This window comes from Colossoma macropomum, unplaced genomic scaffold (genome assembly GCF_904425465.1).
Source record: "Colossoma macropomum unplaced genomic scaffold, Colossoma_macropomum, whole genome shotgun sequence".
In the NCBI taxonomy this organism is placed as follows: Eukaryota; Metazoa; Chordata; class Actinopteri; order Characiformes; family Serrasalmidae; genus Colossoma; species Colossoma macropomum.
This window is the reverse complement of record NW_023494792.1, coordinates 31,299,718-31,316,919: the sequence shown is the minus strand read 5'-3', so window position 1 is coordinate 31,316,919 and position 17,202 is coordinate 31,299,718. Positions and strand designations below refer to the sequence as shown.

The 17,202-nt window shown below is 38.2% G+C and overlaps 1 gene segment (V, D, J or C); it reads right to left on the bottom strand.

Moving 5' to 3' along the window:
• Positions 1–11,431: 11,431 nt before the first annotated feature.
• On the bottom strand, positions 11,432–16,673 carry LOC118811170. The segment is given in 4 exon segments: positions 11,432–11,821; positions 13,419–13,538; positions 13,854–13,866; positions 16,584–16,673. Coding segments are annotated over 4 exon segments (546 nt in total).
• Positions 16,674–17,202: the final 529 nt, after the last annotated feature.

The window sequence follows — 17,202 nt, the reverse complement described above, 5'->3', positions numbered from 1 at the left end:
ACCATCAGCTGTAGGATCAGCACTGCAGTGTATTACCACAGCTCATATGGTCACTACTTACACTGGTATCAGCAGAAACCTGGAGAAATCACCTGGATCACTCACTCTGTGTCACCTGAATCACTCACTCTGTGGAGGAGAACAAACTCAGCACACTGACTCACTACTGACTGTAGAAATGTGTAAATGACTTTGTTCACAATGGATTTATTACAGAATATGATGAGCTTCTACAGTGTACAGTCACTATCAGCTGTAGAAGCAGCACTACAGTGTATGACACCAGCTAATACAGCCAGTACTTACACTAATATCAGCCCAAACTAATATCAGCACCTCTGTTCATCCACCCACATTCCACACCTCCACACGCTTCACTACAGTTAAACAGTCAGTGAATGAATAGTGAACGAATATTTAGGCTTCTTTCACCCTTTATAATTTTACAGTGAAAACTCTTCTGATGCTTTGACAGTGAAACACAGAGCTTCTGTTTTATTTAATGGTGAATCTGTCCATCATTTTTTAGAATTGGTGCTTAAGTAAGTCATAAAAATATAAAGTCATTCAGGAAGGTTTCATGAGAAATGCTCTGCTCCAGAGAGAAAAGCTCACTCAAGGCTCTTACATGAAATACATGAAAATGGTCACGAGAATGCTGCCTCATACTCAAGACAGAGCTTTTTACATTGTTTTTCAGATAAAGTGTCCTAAAATGGGCTTTATAGAACACGTTTACATCAAATAGGTAAATGCAGGGCGTTGTAAGACAAAATAATATCCAAGATGTACCGCTATTTGACGTCATCAACGTTATATATAAAACTCTGAAAATACTTGTAGGTTCACTGGTCATTTTGTACAGTGAATAAAATGAATATATTGTCGGGCTTCAAAGAAAAATATGTATCTCCATTTTTTTTTTTCGAAATTTACTTGACTTAATTTGAGCTCAGCAGCTGCCCTTCACATTCTGTGAAAATTTCATGATGACTGGACCGACAGAAATGCTCCAAAATGGTGTGGAATAAAATCTCTTTAGATTAACTTACATCAAAAGTAAAGACTGTTTTTGCCTTTTCCTGTAAACTTACTATTTTGGAGATACTTGTTTTTCTTTGGACAGTGATGATATTTGTGTTGTAGTTATTGTGACCCCTGGTTCCTTTCACTACCACTGAATCACTAAGCTTCTCTACAACGAACCACTTTACACCAAACCACTCTGAATGACTTTGTTTACAAAGCCTTAGGCGTTGAGTCTTAAAAAGGGTTGAATCCCCCTTTCTTTTTTTGCAAAAAGTAAGACCCTCAATAAAAGTGGAGAAGTGATTTTGGTTTTGTAATACTTGTATGTGTTCAAGATGTTCAGAACAGGGTTATATTCATCAGCTGGTGTCCAGTAAATAAAAGAAACTGTGAAGTCAGTAAATAGCATGATTTTAAAGGTTTTACTCTGTGTGACTGCATACAATTTACTGTTAGATACACAAGGCAGCCTAAGAAGAATTCATCTGCTCCTAGTGTGAACAGAACTAGGAAAGTCTGCTGTGCTAACAAATAAAACCTAGTCAAACTATCATGTGCAGCCAGTGCACCTCACCACAGAGTTTGTTTTTTTACTACAATAAAAAAAAATCATTGCATCATTTGTTGTTTAACTCCATAAAATCCCAGGCCTGTTACCTACTAAGGCTTATTATTCAGTAACTACAGGGAATTCAGTGATAGATGTGATAGTAAAACATTGGGTCCACTGGTGAGCCCTGGACAATTAAAGGCTTAAAACATTAAATAAAACATATACAGTGAATAGAATTTTACTACTAAAAAAAATGTTTGTGGGCTAATTGTCTGATTCATGTCTGCCCACAAATATGTTTTTTCATAGCTACTTTTGCAGGTGGACAAATGTTACAAAACGCTGTCAAATCTCATTCACACTAATTAGAGATTGTAGCAAATAACTCACTTTTTCTCAAATCCTCTAGAGCGTTAATCATTTATTTGGCAACTTCAAGGCCATCTCTAACACTTTGGGGGCCCCGAACAGGATTTATGGGCAGGCCCTCTCTGCCTAAGTACTTCCTTAGGCCTACATATTGTATATGACTTAAAAACAAAAGCAGAGGGCATCATTTTTTTCTCTGAGGCCTCAAGCTAAAATTTTGAAAAATCATTATTAGTAAATTTGATGTTCTCCAACTAGGACTGAACAATTCATTGTACTGTACTGTAATTGATTTTTGTCAATTACACATAATTTTTAACATCATTTTGTGTGAAATTAGCTTAAATCAGTGAGCTAACTCTGGTGCATGTCCTACTCAGACTTTAGCTCTCTGTTTGACTGGAACCTGCCATGCTATATTTATTTATTTTGAGTCTAATTATGTTACTATGCAAAAAAAAAGCCAAATTATTGTGTGTATTAGGACCAGTTTTTAATCTAACGTTCAATCCAATTTATTGTAATAATTCATATTTAAATCTTACATAACGTTTTAAATATTCCTACATGAGGAATGCCAGCTTTTTTATATAATATTAGCAAACAAATTAGCCTGCTGGCTGATGCACTGTTAAATTAGCAACTAACTTATAACAATGTCTACCAAAATCATGTAAAATGTGCTGATGATTGTATGTTTTGTGTTTAAATGTTTTAAATAACATTTAAACAGTTACCTAACTTAAATTATTTTAAGTGGATCTAAAAATGATCCAAGCTTCCCATCATTTTAATGCACAGTGAACCATAAACAATGAAATTCGTGGTGAAGTTCTGTTATGAAGATATTTACATAGACAGGAGACACGTTGCACTGAGTGCTCCATGCTTCAGTGCTCTGGGAGAGTTTATAGTGACTCAGACTCCTGCAGTGAAATCTGCTCTTCCAGGAGACACAGTCACCATCAGCTGTAGAACCAGCCCTGCAGTGCATTACTCCAGCTCATATGGCCACTATTTACACTGGTATCAGCAGAAACCTGGAGAAGCTCCTAAACTCCTGATTAAACTTGCGAATCAGCTTCAGTCTGGTTTTGCAGCTCGTTTTAGTGGCAGCGGATCTGGAACAGACTTCACTCTGACCATCAGTGGAGTCCAGCCTGAAGATGATGGAGATTATTACTGTCAGAGTTACCATTATATCAGCAGTAACAATCTGTTCACTCAGTGATACAGAGCCGTACAAAAACCTTTGCACAGGGACCTACAGCAGGTGCTGAAACAGTGTGTTTCCCGACTCTGTGGAGATGAGAAGACACTACAGATGCAGTGATTACAACAGAAATATATGACTTTATTCACAATAGCATCAAAACAGAACATCATTTGGATTTTTTTCAGACAATCTATGTAGGTCTTTGGGCAAAAGGTCAGTGGCAGAAATTTACTGCAATACAACAACAAATCTCTTCTGCAATGCACATCTCACACCTCAAACTCACACCTCAAACTGCAGAGTTATTTAGTTTGGTTTTGAAATGGGTATGAAAACAGCCTGATGTTCTTCAAAGATGTTAGCTAACAAATGCTGCTGTCTGAGGCTGCAGCTACTGAAGCAGCATCAAAACAAACACTGACACTGTTCACAATCAGGTTCAGAGGTGGGTAGAAGAGCCTAAATCAGTACTCAAGTAAAAGTATAGATACTTGCATAAAATCGTTACACATATAAAAGTTTCTTCCCCAAAACAACTTGAGTAGAAATACAAAAGAAGCAGGTAGAAAATCTACTTAAATACTGAGTACTACAGTGGAACTTCTGACTACATCCAGTGTTTATCAGCACAGGAACTGAAGGCTGCGAGGCTCTGTTCTTCTCTTCTTGGGACACAGAAGCTCCAAAGTCAGAGATGTAACCAATCACAAAGCAGTATAAATACTGCCACCATCAAAACATATTGAAATTAAACACAAAAAAATGGAATTACTAACTAAATATGAATGGCTAAAATGTAATGGAGTAAAAAGGTTCCTTTACTCACTTTCACTAGAAGTAAAAGTATGAAATATGATTTGAAATATGATTTGAAAATACTCTGGAAAGTTAAAATCAATCACTATTTTACTGAAGTACATGTACTTGAGTAAATGTAACTAGTTACTACCCACCTCTGAATAGGTTTATAAAGACATATCATTAGCATGACATGAAAGGCAATTTTAGTCAGTGGCCTACTTGCATTTTGTCACTCAGCCAGTTGCTTTTTTTTAGATTATTATTATTTTTGAAACAATATGTGCTTTTGGAGGTGTGGCGCCACCCCTGCCTGAAAGTTCCAAATAACATTAAAATGTTTGCATGGCTTGAAAGCCACCAGACTGGTTGTTAAAAAGTATTTCTTCTATCTAATCCAAGAAACTGAACGTTTTATTATTATTCATCATGATTTAACATTAACCAAGTTCTGTCCAACCTCCAACATCTCAGACACTCCTTAAACATTTTCTTTATCTTAATGCACAGTGAAGATGAAAATATCCCATATGGGTAATTTACGGTAGTGAAATTTGTGGTGAAGTTCTGTTATGAAGATATTTACATAGACAGGAGACACGTTGCTCTGAGTGCTCCATGCTTCAGTGCTCTGGGAGAGTTTATAGTGCTGTGAGTTTAACACTTCATGACTGAGAGCTGCTACAGCAACTTCTTCACCCACAGCAGCCATGACTTTAATCAGCCTCCTCATCTGGACACTGATCTTCTGGACTCGAGGTCAGACACTGTTTCAGAAACTTAAAAAATAATAATTATAAATCATCCATATGAGTCTTAAATGTGAGTGTTGGTTTAGTTTTATTTCCCTTTTTCCTTTTTTACAGAGTCCACAGGTCAGGTGACTGTAACTCAGACTCCTGCAGTGAAATCTGCTCTTCCAGGAGACACAGTCACCATCAGCTGTAGAACCAGCACTGCAGTGCACCATCACAGCTCATATGGCCACTACTTATTTTGGTATCAGCAGAAACCTGGAGAAACGAAACCCCTGATTAAACATGCAAATAAACTTCAGTCTGGTTTTCCAGCTCGTTTTAGTGGCAGCGGATCTGGATCTGGCTTCACTCTGACCATCAGTGGAGTCCAGCCTGAAGATAATGGAGATTATTACTGTCAGAGTTACCACAGCGGTACTGGGTTCACACTGTGATGCAACGCCGTACAAAAACCTCCCTCAGTTAGACTGTACAGGACTTCCTGCAGGTGCTGCAGATGCAATCTCCATAGAGAAACACTACCAGTAGAATCGGTCGTACTGAAGAGATCAGTGGCTTTAAACGCAGTACTATCATGGGATGCCACATTTGCAAATCAGTTTAAGAAATTTCTGTCCTGCTAAATCTGCCCTGGTCAACTGTAAGTGCCATTATTATAAAATGGAAGCATCTAGGAGCCACAACAGCTCAACTACAAAGCCGTAGACCACACAAATTCACAGGAGCAGGGCCATCAAATGACGTGTGTAGCAAGTAAAAACTGTCAAACTGCCTCTAAAAGTAACATCAGAACAAGAATTGTGTATCAGGAGCTTCATGAAATGCCATGGTCAAGCAGATGCACACAAGCCTAAGATCACTCTGTGCAATGCTAAGTGTTGGTTGGAGTGGTGTAAAGCACACATCCACTGAATTATAGAGCAGTGGAAATGTTTTATGTGGGGTGATAAATCACGCTTCACTATCTGGCATTCTGATGGACGAATCTGCATTTGGTGGACGCCAGGAGAATGCTTGCGCTCATATGTTCCAAGAACATTTTGAAGAATTCAGCTGTAATGGTCTTAACAAGCTTCCTGCCTTGACGTTGTACTATTGATCAGTGTTTCTTAATCCTGCTCCTGCTCACAGTTTCAAGTATTCCTTGACGCAACACATCTGATCCAGCTCATCCACAGACGATCAAGCTCTTCATGATATGGATCAGATGTGGACTGGAGAATAGCTGAACCTATGCAGTGCTGTGGTGCCCCAACAGCAGTATTAAGAAACACTGCTCTAAATCAGTCACATGTGTCACTGATTCAGTACCATTTAGGTTACTTCTGGATGTACCTTTAGTGATTGCAGGGCCTTAACTGAATGTAATTAACTCATCCTCTCATCCTCCAGCCTGGGTTGCGTCCCTAACTTATTAGGTTAAGTTAGCTGATGCTAAACCAGTCCTTAAGAAATCACCCCTAAATCTTTCTGATCTCTTTAATTATCGTCACATTTCGAACATTCTGACTATGGAATTGTCTCTCTTCTGGTCTCTATGGTCAGGACCCTCACAGGACCACTACAGAGCAGGTATTTGGGTGGTGGATCATTCTCAGCACTGCAGTGACACTGACGTAGTGGTGGTGTGTTAGCATGTGTTGCGCTGGTACGAGTGGATCAGATTTTTAAACACCTCAGTGTCACTGCTGGACTGAGAATAGTCCATTAACCAAAAATAACCAGCCAACAGCGTCCTGTGACCACTGATGACGGACTAGAGGATGACCAACACAAACTGTGCAGCAGCAGATGAGCTATCGTCTCTGACTGTACATCTACAAGATGGACCAACAAAGTAGGAGTGTCTAATAGAGTGGACAGTAAGTGGACGCAGTGTTTAAAAACTCCAGCGGCACTGCTGGGTCTGATCCACTCAGACCAGCACAACACACACCAACACACCACCACCACATCAGTGTTACTGCAGTGCTGAGAATGATCCACCACCCAAATAGTACCTGCTCTGTGGGGGTCCATGGGGGTCCTGAACACTGAAGAACAGGGTAAAGGGGGCTAACAAAGTATGCAGAGAAACAGATGAACTACAGTCTGTAATTGTAGAACTACAAAGTGCACCTATATAGTAAGTGGAGCTGATAAAAAGGACAGTGAGTGTAGAAACAAGGAAGTAGTTTTTATGTAAAGCCAAAATGAAAGTATTAAACCCAATACTGTGTTCTATCTAACCTTCCACACACTCTATTAGTGCATTCCTATTATTTTAATGTGAAGTGAACCATAAATGATGAAGTCCAAAAGTGAAATTTGTGGTGAAGTTCTGTTATGAAGATATTTGCATAGACAGAAGACACGTTGCACTGAGTGCTCCATGCTTCAGTGCTCTGGGAGAGTTTATAGTGCTGTGAGTTTAACACTTCATGACTGAGAGCTGCTTCAGCAACTTCTTCACCCACAGCAGCCATGACTTTAATCCCCATCCTCATCTGGACACTGATCTTCTGGACTCGAGGTCAGATACAGTTTCAGAGCAATCTGTCTTCAATAAAGCTTTAAAACTAATAATCCATATGAATCTTAAATGTGAGTCATAGTTAAATTTTATTTCTGTTGTTTGTTTCAAGACTCCACAGGTCAGTCAACAGTGACTGTAACTCAGACTCCTGCAGTGAAATCTGCTCTTCCAGGAGACACAGTCACCATCAGCTGTAGAACCAGCCCTGCAGTGTATTACTACACCACATCTGGCCACTTACACTGGTATCAGCAGAAACCTGGAGAAACTCCTAAATTCCTGATTAAACTGGTGAATCAGCTTCAGTCTGGTTTTCCAGCTCGTTTCAGTGGCAGCGGATCTGGAACAGACTTCACTCTGACCATCAGTGGAGTCCAGCCTGAAGATGCAGGAGATTATTACTGTCAGAGTTATCACAATGGTGGTGTGTTCACACAGTGATACAGAGCCGTACAAAAACCTCCCTCAGTCTGACTGTACAGAGGCTGCACTGCTGCAGTGGGACCTACTGCAGGTGCTGAAACAGCACAATCACTCACACTGTGGAGGAGAACAAACTCAGCACACTGACTCACTACTGACTGTAGAAATGGATAAATTATTTTATTCATAATGGGTTTAATAACACAGAATTTCATGTACTTCTACAGTGTACAGTCACTATCAGCTGTAGAAGCAGCACTACAGCGTATTGCTGCAGCTAATAGAGCCAGTACTTACATTAATATCAGCACAAACCAGCATCTCTGTTCATCCACATCTCCACACACTTCACTTCTGTTAAACAGAATTTAGTCAGTGACTGAACTGGTCTTGATCCCACTAAGAACATTAACTCATGCAACAACACAGCAAGCAGTGTTAAAGGATTTTCAACAAGAAAAAATTACAAGAAATCTATGGATTCCAATTAATGAATCACTGAGTATAGAAAAAAAACCTGAAAAACAAAATTTTATAATGAAAATGGACCCTTAGCAACAGTTTACCATTTGCAAAAATCTGAAAGTCCCACCTCTTTGTAGTTATTGTTGCTACATCATGCAAACTTTCAGTTCAAGCTCTCTTCTAGCATCTGTTACACTTGCACTAACAGACAATGAAGCTCAGTAATACAAAGGGAAATGTAGAAGAACACAAAGGAGAACATTTGAAATTAAACTGAAAAAATATGAATGTTTGCCTATTTAAATTTAAACAAATTCTGGACTCTGAAACACGTAATCAAACCAGGGAAATCATTTAGCCACTTGATATTGAAATGGTAGGTTTTATATCTAATAAGGAGGAGGTTTACTCCACGCTTCAAACAAATAGGGGGCAACATAGCACCAGAAAGTTGTGGTGTACACCCCTATCATAAGAAACAAGGATTTCCACAGCCTCTTCTCCTCCTTCTTCACTACTTCTCCTCCTTACCAGTCTAGAAGAAATATTGCGAGTTCAGTGTCAAACTTCATCCCTTCAATCGCCAAGAGTTTTCTCTAGTGGAAAGCAACGCAAATGTTAGCTCTTGTTTTGCTTCTATTTAATCACTTATTTTCTTAGTCACTTGATAAGGCTGAGGTACAAATTGGTATTATGAGATAGGATGTGCCGGGGCTAGCTGGTTTGCATGCGAATATCAGTAGATCTCTTTGCAACACTGTACACACTGTTGATAATTGCAGCCAATTTTGGAATGTCTTAAACTAAAAATCTTAACAGAAAGTTAAGAAAAGCTGACTAGCTAGTTAACTGATCTTATCACTTTTTTAAAAAAATGTTATTTATAGTATTTACAGGCATTAAATTAAATAGTTTTAAGCAAGTACAGTAACTCAGATAAAGTTTAGCTCACCTCAAGGTCAGTGTAAATCTGTTAATATTGACATTCAGTCAGTTTGAGTTTGATGTTTCTCATATTTAATCCAAAGCTTTTTCAGCTTCATTAATAAAATAGAAACAGCACCATCCTCCAGACGATCAGGATAGTATGTCAGGAATTATACGTTCCTCAGTAACACATCTCACTATTTCATAGTCTAACAATTCTGACTAATTTACTGCCACTGCTGTTCTCACTTCAGGTTTATTTGAGTTCTGTTTCCTTCGCATGACAGAGGAAGTAGTGCTGGAGATGATTAGATGTTTTTGCAAGTGGTCACTTTTCAATGACATACTCACACATAGTCTTTGTGTGTGTGTGTGTATGTGTTTGTGTGTGTGCATAACTTGGATATGCATGGGTGGTTTCCATGCTCCCAGAATAGATCAGCTTTCAGTGCAGATGTTCAGAATCCCCTCTGAAGCTAGACTGATGTTAGAGCAACTTGTTTCTTCCACTTCCATTTCAGTACGAAATTCAGAAAATAGCACTGTCTGACTCCAAGATAATTAATTCGTATTTAAGCTTTTAACAAGCTTCATGAAAATCGTCTTCAGTTTTCAATGAAACATCAGACGACCTTCACAGCTCTACTGCATTGATCCAGGTTTCTGGATTATCCATTCACTGTCTTCTCTATTAGACACTCCTACCTTGTTGGTCCACAGTATCTCATCTGTTGCTGCACAGTTTGTGTTGGTCATCCTCTAGTCCTTCATCAGTGGTTACAGGATGCTGCTCAGGACACTGTTGGCTGGATATTTTTGGTTGGTGGACTATTCTCAGTCCAGCAGTGATACTCAGGTGTTTAAAAACTCACTGCTGTGTCTGATCCACTTGCAAAGTCATTAAAACTCAATTTCCAAATGCCTGAAAATGCAACTTCCAAACACCTGAAGGTACCATGTTCATCTGTTCAAACAATAATATGTAAGTTTATACACCAAGGGACCACCCAGCCATCATACCGTTCAGGAAGGAGATGCACTCTCTCTGCTAGAGATGAATGTAATTTAGTGTGAAAATTACAAATCAATCCAAGAGCAACACAATTAAGCTTGTGAAGATGCTGCAGGAAACAGGTACATAAGTATCTATATCAAAAGCAAAACTTGTCCTATATCAACATGACCTGAAAGGCCACTCGGCAAGGAAGAAGCCACTGCTCCAAAACCGCCATAAAAAAGCCAGGTCACAGTTTGCTACTGCACTTGGGGACTAAGCTCTTAATTTTGGAGAAATGTCCTCCAGTCTGATGAAACAAAAATGGAACTGTGTGGCCATAATGACCATCATTATGTATAGAGGGAAAAAGGGGAGGCCTGCAAGCCAAAGAATACCATCCCAGCTTTGAAGCATGGGGGGTGGCAGCGTCATGTTGTGGGGAGTGCTTTGCTTCAGGAGTGACTGGTGCACTTCAAAAATAGATGGCATTATGAGGAAGGACAATGACCCTGAGCATGAAAATATATGCCAAAGCCCATTGCAGACTGTTTGGATAAAACATGTGGTTCAACACAGAAACTGTAGCAAAACAGTACACAATGTTTTTTTTTTTATTAAAACACAAAAAAGTTTACTTAATTGCAGAAAATATGTGTTTTGGTGGTGACAGTTCTTAATGTTCCACACTGATTTTCAAACTTTGGGACACGTTTACTCCAAAACAATGGGATCTATCTGCTCACCATGTAGCCATGAGGGACAGGGATGCAGTCTCACTTCCTGCTCTAAAATACAGGGGCGTGGCTAAGGTAAGGCTCTGCCTATGAACTTAAACTCTTTATGTTTCGATAAAGACATGAAAACGTAGGACAGCATTTTTTAAAATAACTTTTTTATTTTAAAAATTAAAACCCATGGAAAATATAAATGAAAAAGACCTTTAAATAAATTAATAAAGCATTATTTTTACAGTTTAGAGTTAGGGTTTAGGGCAGCCACCTCCCAATAGAAACTACCCTATAAATGATGATTTTGTATAAATTTAGCTTATTACTATCTCAATTAATGTTCTGGGTTTAAATAGATCATAATATAATCCTTGTTAATATCTAAGGTGTGAATACTTAATTATACTTAATTATTTTTTATTTTTATTTATTTATTTTTAATTAATTATTTTTTTTTTAAAATGTAAGACCGCAGTTGGGCCATGTCCCAGTATTTAGTATATATCAACGTTTGTTAAATAAGTTGATAATGCAAATCATCTATGATGTCCATAAAGAACAATATGCATTGAAAATGAGACAGATGTTTTATTTATTGATTAAAACGCATTCAAAGACATTTCAGCACTTAAAGGCTTTTATTATGTGTTCTAAAATGCAGATAGTCATGCAAAAGAAAATGTGCTTCGACTAACGAACATTGGAGGTGCATTTGTGAGGTCACAGGTCAGAGCACTGATCTGCGGTCACTGTCTTGCGGACAGTAGGCTGGGAGTCCTTGGTGGCCTCACAGGTCACTGTGTTCTTCAGCCACTGCTGCTGGCTGAGGGTCAGGGTGCTGCTCCAGCTGTAGAGGCCGTCGTTCTTCTGCAGAACCGCAGGGCTTTGACTGACCCCCGACTCCAATGAGCAACCGCCCACCTTCCAGCTCAACTTCCAGTCTGAGGGGAAGCCCCCGCTGCCCACACAGACCAGAGTGGCCTTCTCCTGATCCTGCTCCACGCTGGACAGGGGCAGCACTGAGAGAGTGGGTGCCGTGTCACCTAGGAGACACACATAAACTGTGTTCAAAATAGTCCAGTAATCACTTTCCTTATATTACACAATGAGGAGCTCTATAGAACACTATTGTGGGGAACAGACATGGGTGTCCTATTCACTATATAGAATTACAATGTACATGATAATATATAATTCCTACTTGTAGTATTACCTACTATACTATTTCTGGACAATAAAATGGTTTTCTTAAAAATTGAAATGTGTTTTTGAAGAATTCTCTTCTTTTCACAATGTATTATTGTGTAATATATATATATATATATATATATATATATATATATATATATATATATATATATATATATATATATAGGCGACATTATATATATATATATATATATATATACACACACACCCAAAATGCCATATTGTGTTTAATTGGATCTTTATTAAATAAATAAAAATGTCAGTAGTTATTCTTTAAATCAACTGTTTCAAATGGTTATCCTGCATTTTTGGAAACTACTCAGAATCTTTACTGTATACTAGTACAATCAAATTGATTTCGTAATATAAATATGTAGCGGTCTACACATATATATATCGCTGTTGTCGGAAGAAAAAGAAAAAAGAGAAGGAAAAAAGTGACTTTATTTTTAATGTAAGTCAATGGAACCAGACTTTTTCCAAGTCATTTTTGGCCATTTTGTTTGGTCCGTTCTTCATAAAATTTAGACACATTATAAAGACCAACAGGTATTTTCAAATCATGTCAAAAACTGAAAAATGTCAAAAATTAAGATACGAGGTTTTCTTCCAACAAAAGCGATACATCTATATATATATATATATATATATATATATATATATATATATATATATACATTATCATTTCAAAGTCAAGTTGTCTTTCTGTAAACAGGCTCAAAGTTTATTTACCGCATGTAAAAATGTCAAAACTTTTACAAGGAGGAATTATATTTTACTATGAAGGATTTCAGTTCTCCCTAGCAAGAATTCATAGCTTTCAAAGAAAGAAACATTTTCATTAGTACAAATTGAAATTTTGCATGTGCTCTCTCAATTTCACACGTCAAATATAAATTCGACTAAGCTGAAATTCTAATTATTACATTAAATGGATTTTCTTTCTCATGAAAGCTACTGTTTCATGTGCAAACTCAATTTGTACACATACAATACAATTCCAACTTAAAATGTGACTCATAGATTGACTGTTCTAATATTCTATCACTAAGATTAATATCACTTGTTTAAATAGAATTCCTGATATTAAGATTGGATTAAAAGTTAAACGGTTTTCCATGGTTATTTATGAAACAGACGGGTGTTCAAGATAAAAATCACATGTAAAAAGCAAAATGTTGACTGAAAACCTACAGTGTAGAAGTGACACAGTGCTGAAAGAAGCCTTAATAACAGTCTATTAACTTATCAGCAGCGTAGTGCCCAGTTACTACCCAGTGTTCGTTTAAGCCCAACACACAAATGAATTTAATGTCCTTCATTCATCATTACAAGTGTTAAATAAATACCAGTGATATTCCAAAACTGATTTTAACAGAAATAAAGTTAAGTTACTGTGTTACTATTTTAGGAAATTAGCAAATTACTCACGTCCAACAGCCAGTTTGGTTCCTCCACCAAAAGTGTACCACAGTGATACAAACTCATTCAGTGGCTGTACAAAAACCTCCTGCTCTAAAACACCACACTGTTCACACAGTACAACCTCACCTTAAACACCAATGAGGAAACAAATAACAAATATAACATTAGGTGATGAATAAATCAAGTTTACAACCATTTTCTAGCTATTTTTTTTACATATTTTGCCTTTTAAGCATCAAAGTTAAGAATCAACACTCCTTGGAGACATGATTTTCTGTTTTTAAGAAAAGTCTATTGACTATAAATGGATAATTCACAAAAGTTCTGGAGTGAAAAAAGTGAAAAAAACAATAAATGTAAAAAATTCTGGAATCAAGGTGAGAAAAAAAATCCTTCACTGCTTCTCAAGAATAATGGAAGGTTACAATAACTTACAGTTACCTTTTATGATGCTCTAAAAATGCATTTCCATTCAAAATATTAGTTTTGTGGCTGCCAACATCTCGGCTGTTTCCTCTACTGCAGTGCTAAACTCATTAACACCCAGCAAGTCCCTCCAGAGAAAAACAAGTTACAGCTGAACAATTACAAATTGCCCCCTGCTGGCAGTTTGCACAGTTACATTTAAGACATGAACGTTTAGTCACTAATCATATTTGTGTGTTGATGTTCATTCTGTTATGTTGGTGACATCATCTGTGCTGCCTTATGATTGGTCACACCTCTGACTTTTTAGGTTTATCTTCTTATATAGACTACATGTTTAATTGAGTCAATATTTCATCCAACACATATATACTCATAATGGCAGACTCCAGCAGACCCTTCATAAAAGTCCTTTCAATAATGATGCATAACTTTGTAAAAAGTTGTTTTTGTTACCATGAATGATCAGTGAGAATATTCACATGTAGAAAGGCACCAAATTAAATGTTTGGTCTCATATTATACACTTTAATTTTGGAATCACTGATCCACTCAGACCAGCACAACACATAATAACACACCACCACCACGTCAGTGTTACTGCAGTGCTGAGAATGATCCACCACCCAAATAGTACCTCCTCTGTGAGGGTCCATGGGGGTCCTGACCACTGAAGAACAGGGTAAAGGGGGCTAACAAAGTATGCAGAGAAACAGATGGACCACAGTCTGTAACTGTAGAACTATAAAGTGCACCTATATAGTAAGTGGAGCTGATAAAATGGACAGTGAGTGTAGAAACAAGGAGGTGGTCATAATGTTATGCCTGATCGGTGTATCTATCTATATTTATGTAAAACAAAAGTACTCTATATTGCACATGATGCCACATTCTAAAGAGATTCAAATACAAATGTAAAACAAAGTCAATGAAATCTACCAGTCTGGAACTCTTTCACGCTGCAAAGAAGGCTTTAATCATGCAATGGGTTCTGTAAGTGTTCATGGTTGTATATAACCATTTTCTTTACTAAGGAACCCTTGAAGGACCATCTTTTTAAAGTGTGTACATCTTTCCAGGGTGCATCTAGCAGTGGTGTTGGACGTAAAAGCTCTGGTGCATCAGGAGATGACACAAACTGGCAATCGTGATGAGCTTTGCCATGCCTTTCAGCTGCTTTGTCCATGCCTGGCCACTATACTTTGCTTCTTAAGCTTTGCTTTGTCCTCACAATCCCTAAGTGTGAGTTGTGACAGGGATGTCCTCCTTTCCTGGCACATGAACAACTCTGAAGTCGTAAGGTTGTAGGTGAAGAACCCGTTGCTTGATTCAGGTACAATGTTTGGGGTGTGGACTGTACAGAGAGATTCAAAAAGATTCATCCGATTTCAAAATGATTCATTTCACTTGTAAATCATTACAGAACAATGCAGTAAACTGTAAATGGCTTCAGTGACCATAAAATTTACTATGTAATTTTACAAGTGCTCAATATGAACCTCCTCCAGCTGTATGGACATCAACGCCACAGTCAAATTCATCCCACACTCGATTGAGCATGTCGGGTGTCATTGTGCTCACGGCTCTTTCAATGCAACTTCCGAGATCATCCAGTGTTGTTGGGAGTGGCACATAAACAGAATCCGTAATGTACCCCCACAAAAAAAGTCACACGGCGTGAGATCTGGTGATACTGGTGACCTTTTTCTTTAAACTGTCAGTACCAATGACGAATGCTCTGAGCTGTTGCAGGTTCACTGCCATACTGACAGTCATAAACTCTATGACCCCCTCTTTCAATCGGTATGTGATTGGTTCCTAAGCGCCTCACAGAGGAAAAAATATGGCACTTTGAAATCGGATGAATGTTTTTGAATGACCCTGTATATTGACTCGAACAAATTATGGTCAGTTACACTATGAAACAGCCTTCCATAGATGTAAATGTGGAGTCTCTTACATGAGAGTTAAGCCCTCTCTCTCTCTCTCTCTATTTGTATCTCCTCTCACAGTCTGTCTCCTGCTGATGTAGCACACAGGAGCCGTCTCACTTTGCTGACGCTGGACTAACATAGTGCCCAACACCGCTGGACTTGCGTCAGCGATTATCTGTATTGGTGCATTATTAACAAAGTAGGTTAAGGTTCCAGCTTTTGTCAGTTCATCTTTGAGAGCATGAGGTGTATTTAGAAGAGTGCTTTTATAGAAGAAGGTAAAAACACTCTTAACTTTTAGTTAAGTCCATATTGTAGTATTTAGGAGTTCTATGTACCCTGTTTTGGAATGTTTAAATTAAGGGGGCCCCCTGGTCCAAAGCCCCATAGGGAGTAGGCCTCTCACTTTATCCCTTCTTCTCTTAATTCCAAATAGATGAGATCATTTTAAAAAGGACCATATGTTCTGTCTCCTGTTTCAACAACAAGAACCATATATAAGCAGCTGGAATATTCTGGTCTGGGGGGGACACTTTAGAATTGGCACGGATCCCCTCTCGGGTACTTTATAGTGCTTGATGTGATACTGTTTTACTTTGTAATAAACATCTTACACTAGGAAGACAGCGTCAGCGGAGACTCCTTCATCATCTTCACATCACCGCTACTTAATAAACAACAAGCATTAAATGCTTTTCTTTTGTTTAGGCTTGAACACAAACTTGTCTTTTCTTCTCAAGGGCTCTGAAAGAGTTGCGAACTGTGAAATGAACCTGCTGCTGTTTCTAACAAGACCAAAAAAGCTCCTCACCTTGGAGTAGTTTTGCGGTTTTCTGGCTTCTACCACAGCTCTGACTCTCTTCTCTGTAGGCCCAAAGCCTTTCTGTGTGAAAATGCACATGATGCTAAAATGATTCATGTTAAATTGACATTTCTCAGCGTTCAGAGTCAATCCACATTCTTGCAGATGCTTCATGACAGTGCACAGTCGCTGGTCATGTGTTAACTGGTCAGTGACATCATCTTATAAGTTCTCAGCTCCCTCGATGCTAGCTAGAGCAGAGGCAAGTTCATGTTGGTATAGTTCAGTGGCAGACCATACACCGAAGAGAAGCCTTTTGTATCTGTACTTCCCAGTATGCACTGCAAATGTTGTTGGCGTGAATTGTGTTAGCTCCAGTTGGTGATAATCCCATTTTAAGTCCAGTTTTTGCTAAATACTGTGGATCCATTCAATCCTGTAGAAGCTTGTCTACTGTTGGTATGGGTTAATTTATTCTCCAATAATAGCACAAATCTCAGAATTGGCTTTAGTTGTGACAACCACTGGATTGACCCAAGGAGCTGGAACCTTTCATAATGTCCATGTCTACTAGTCTTTTTCTTCACAGTGCCTTTCAGCTTATCCCTTCAAATGGTCAGGGCCTACA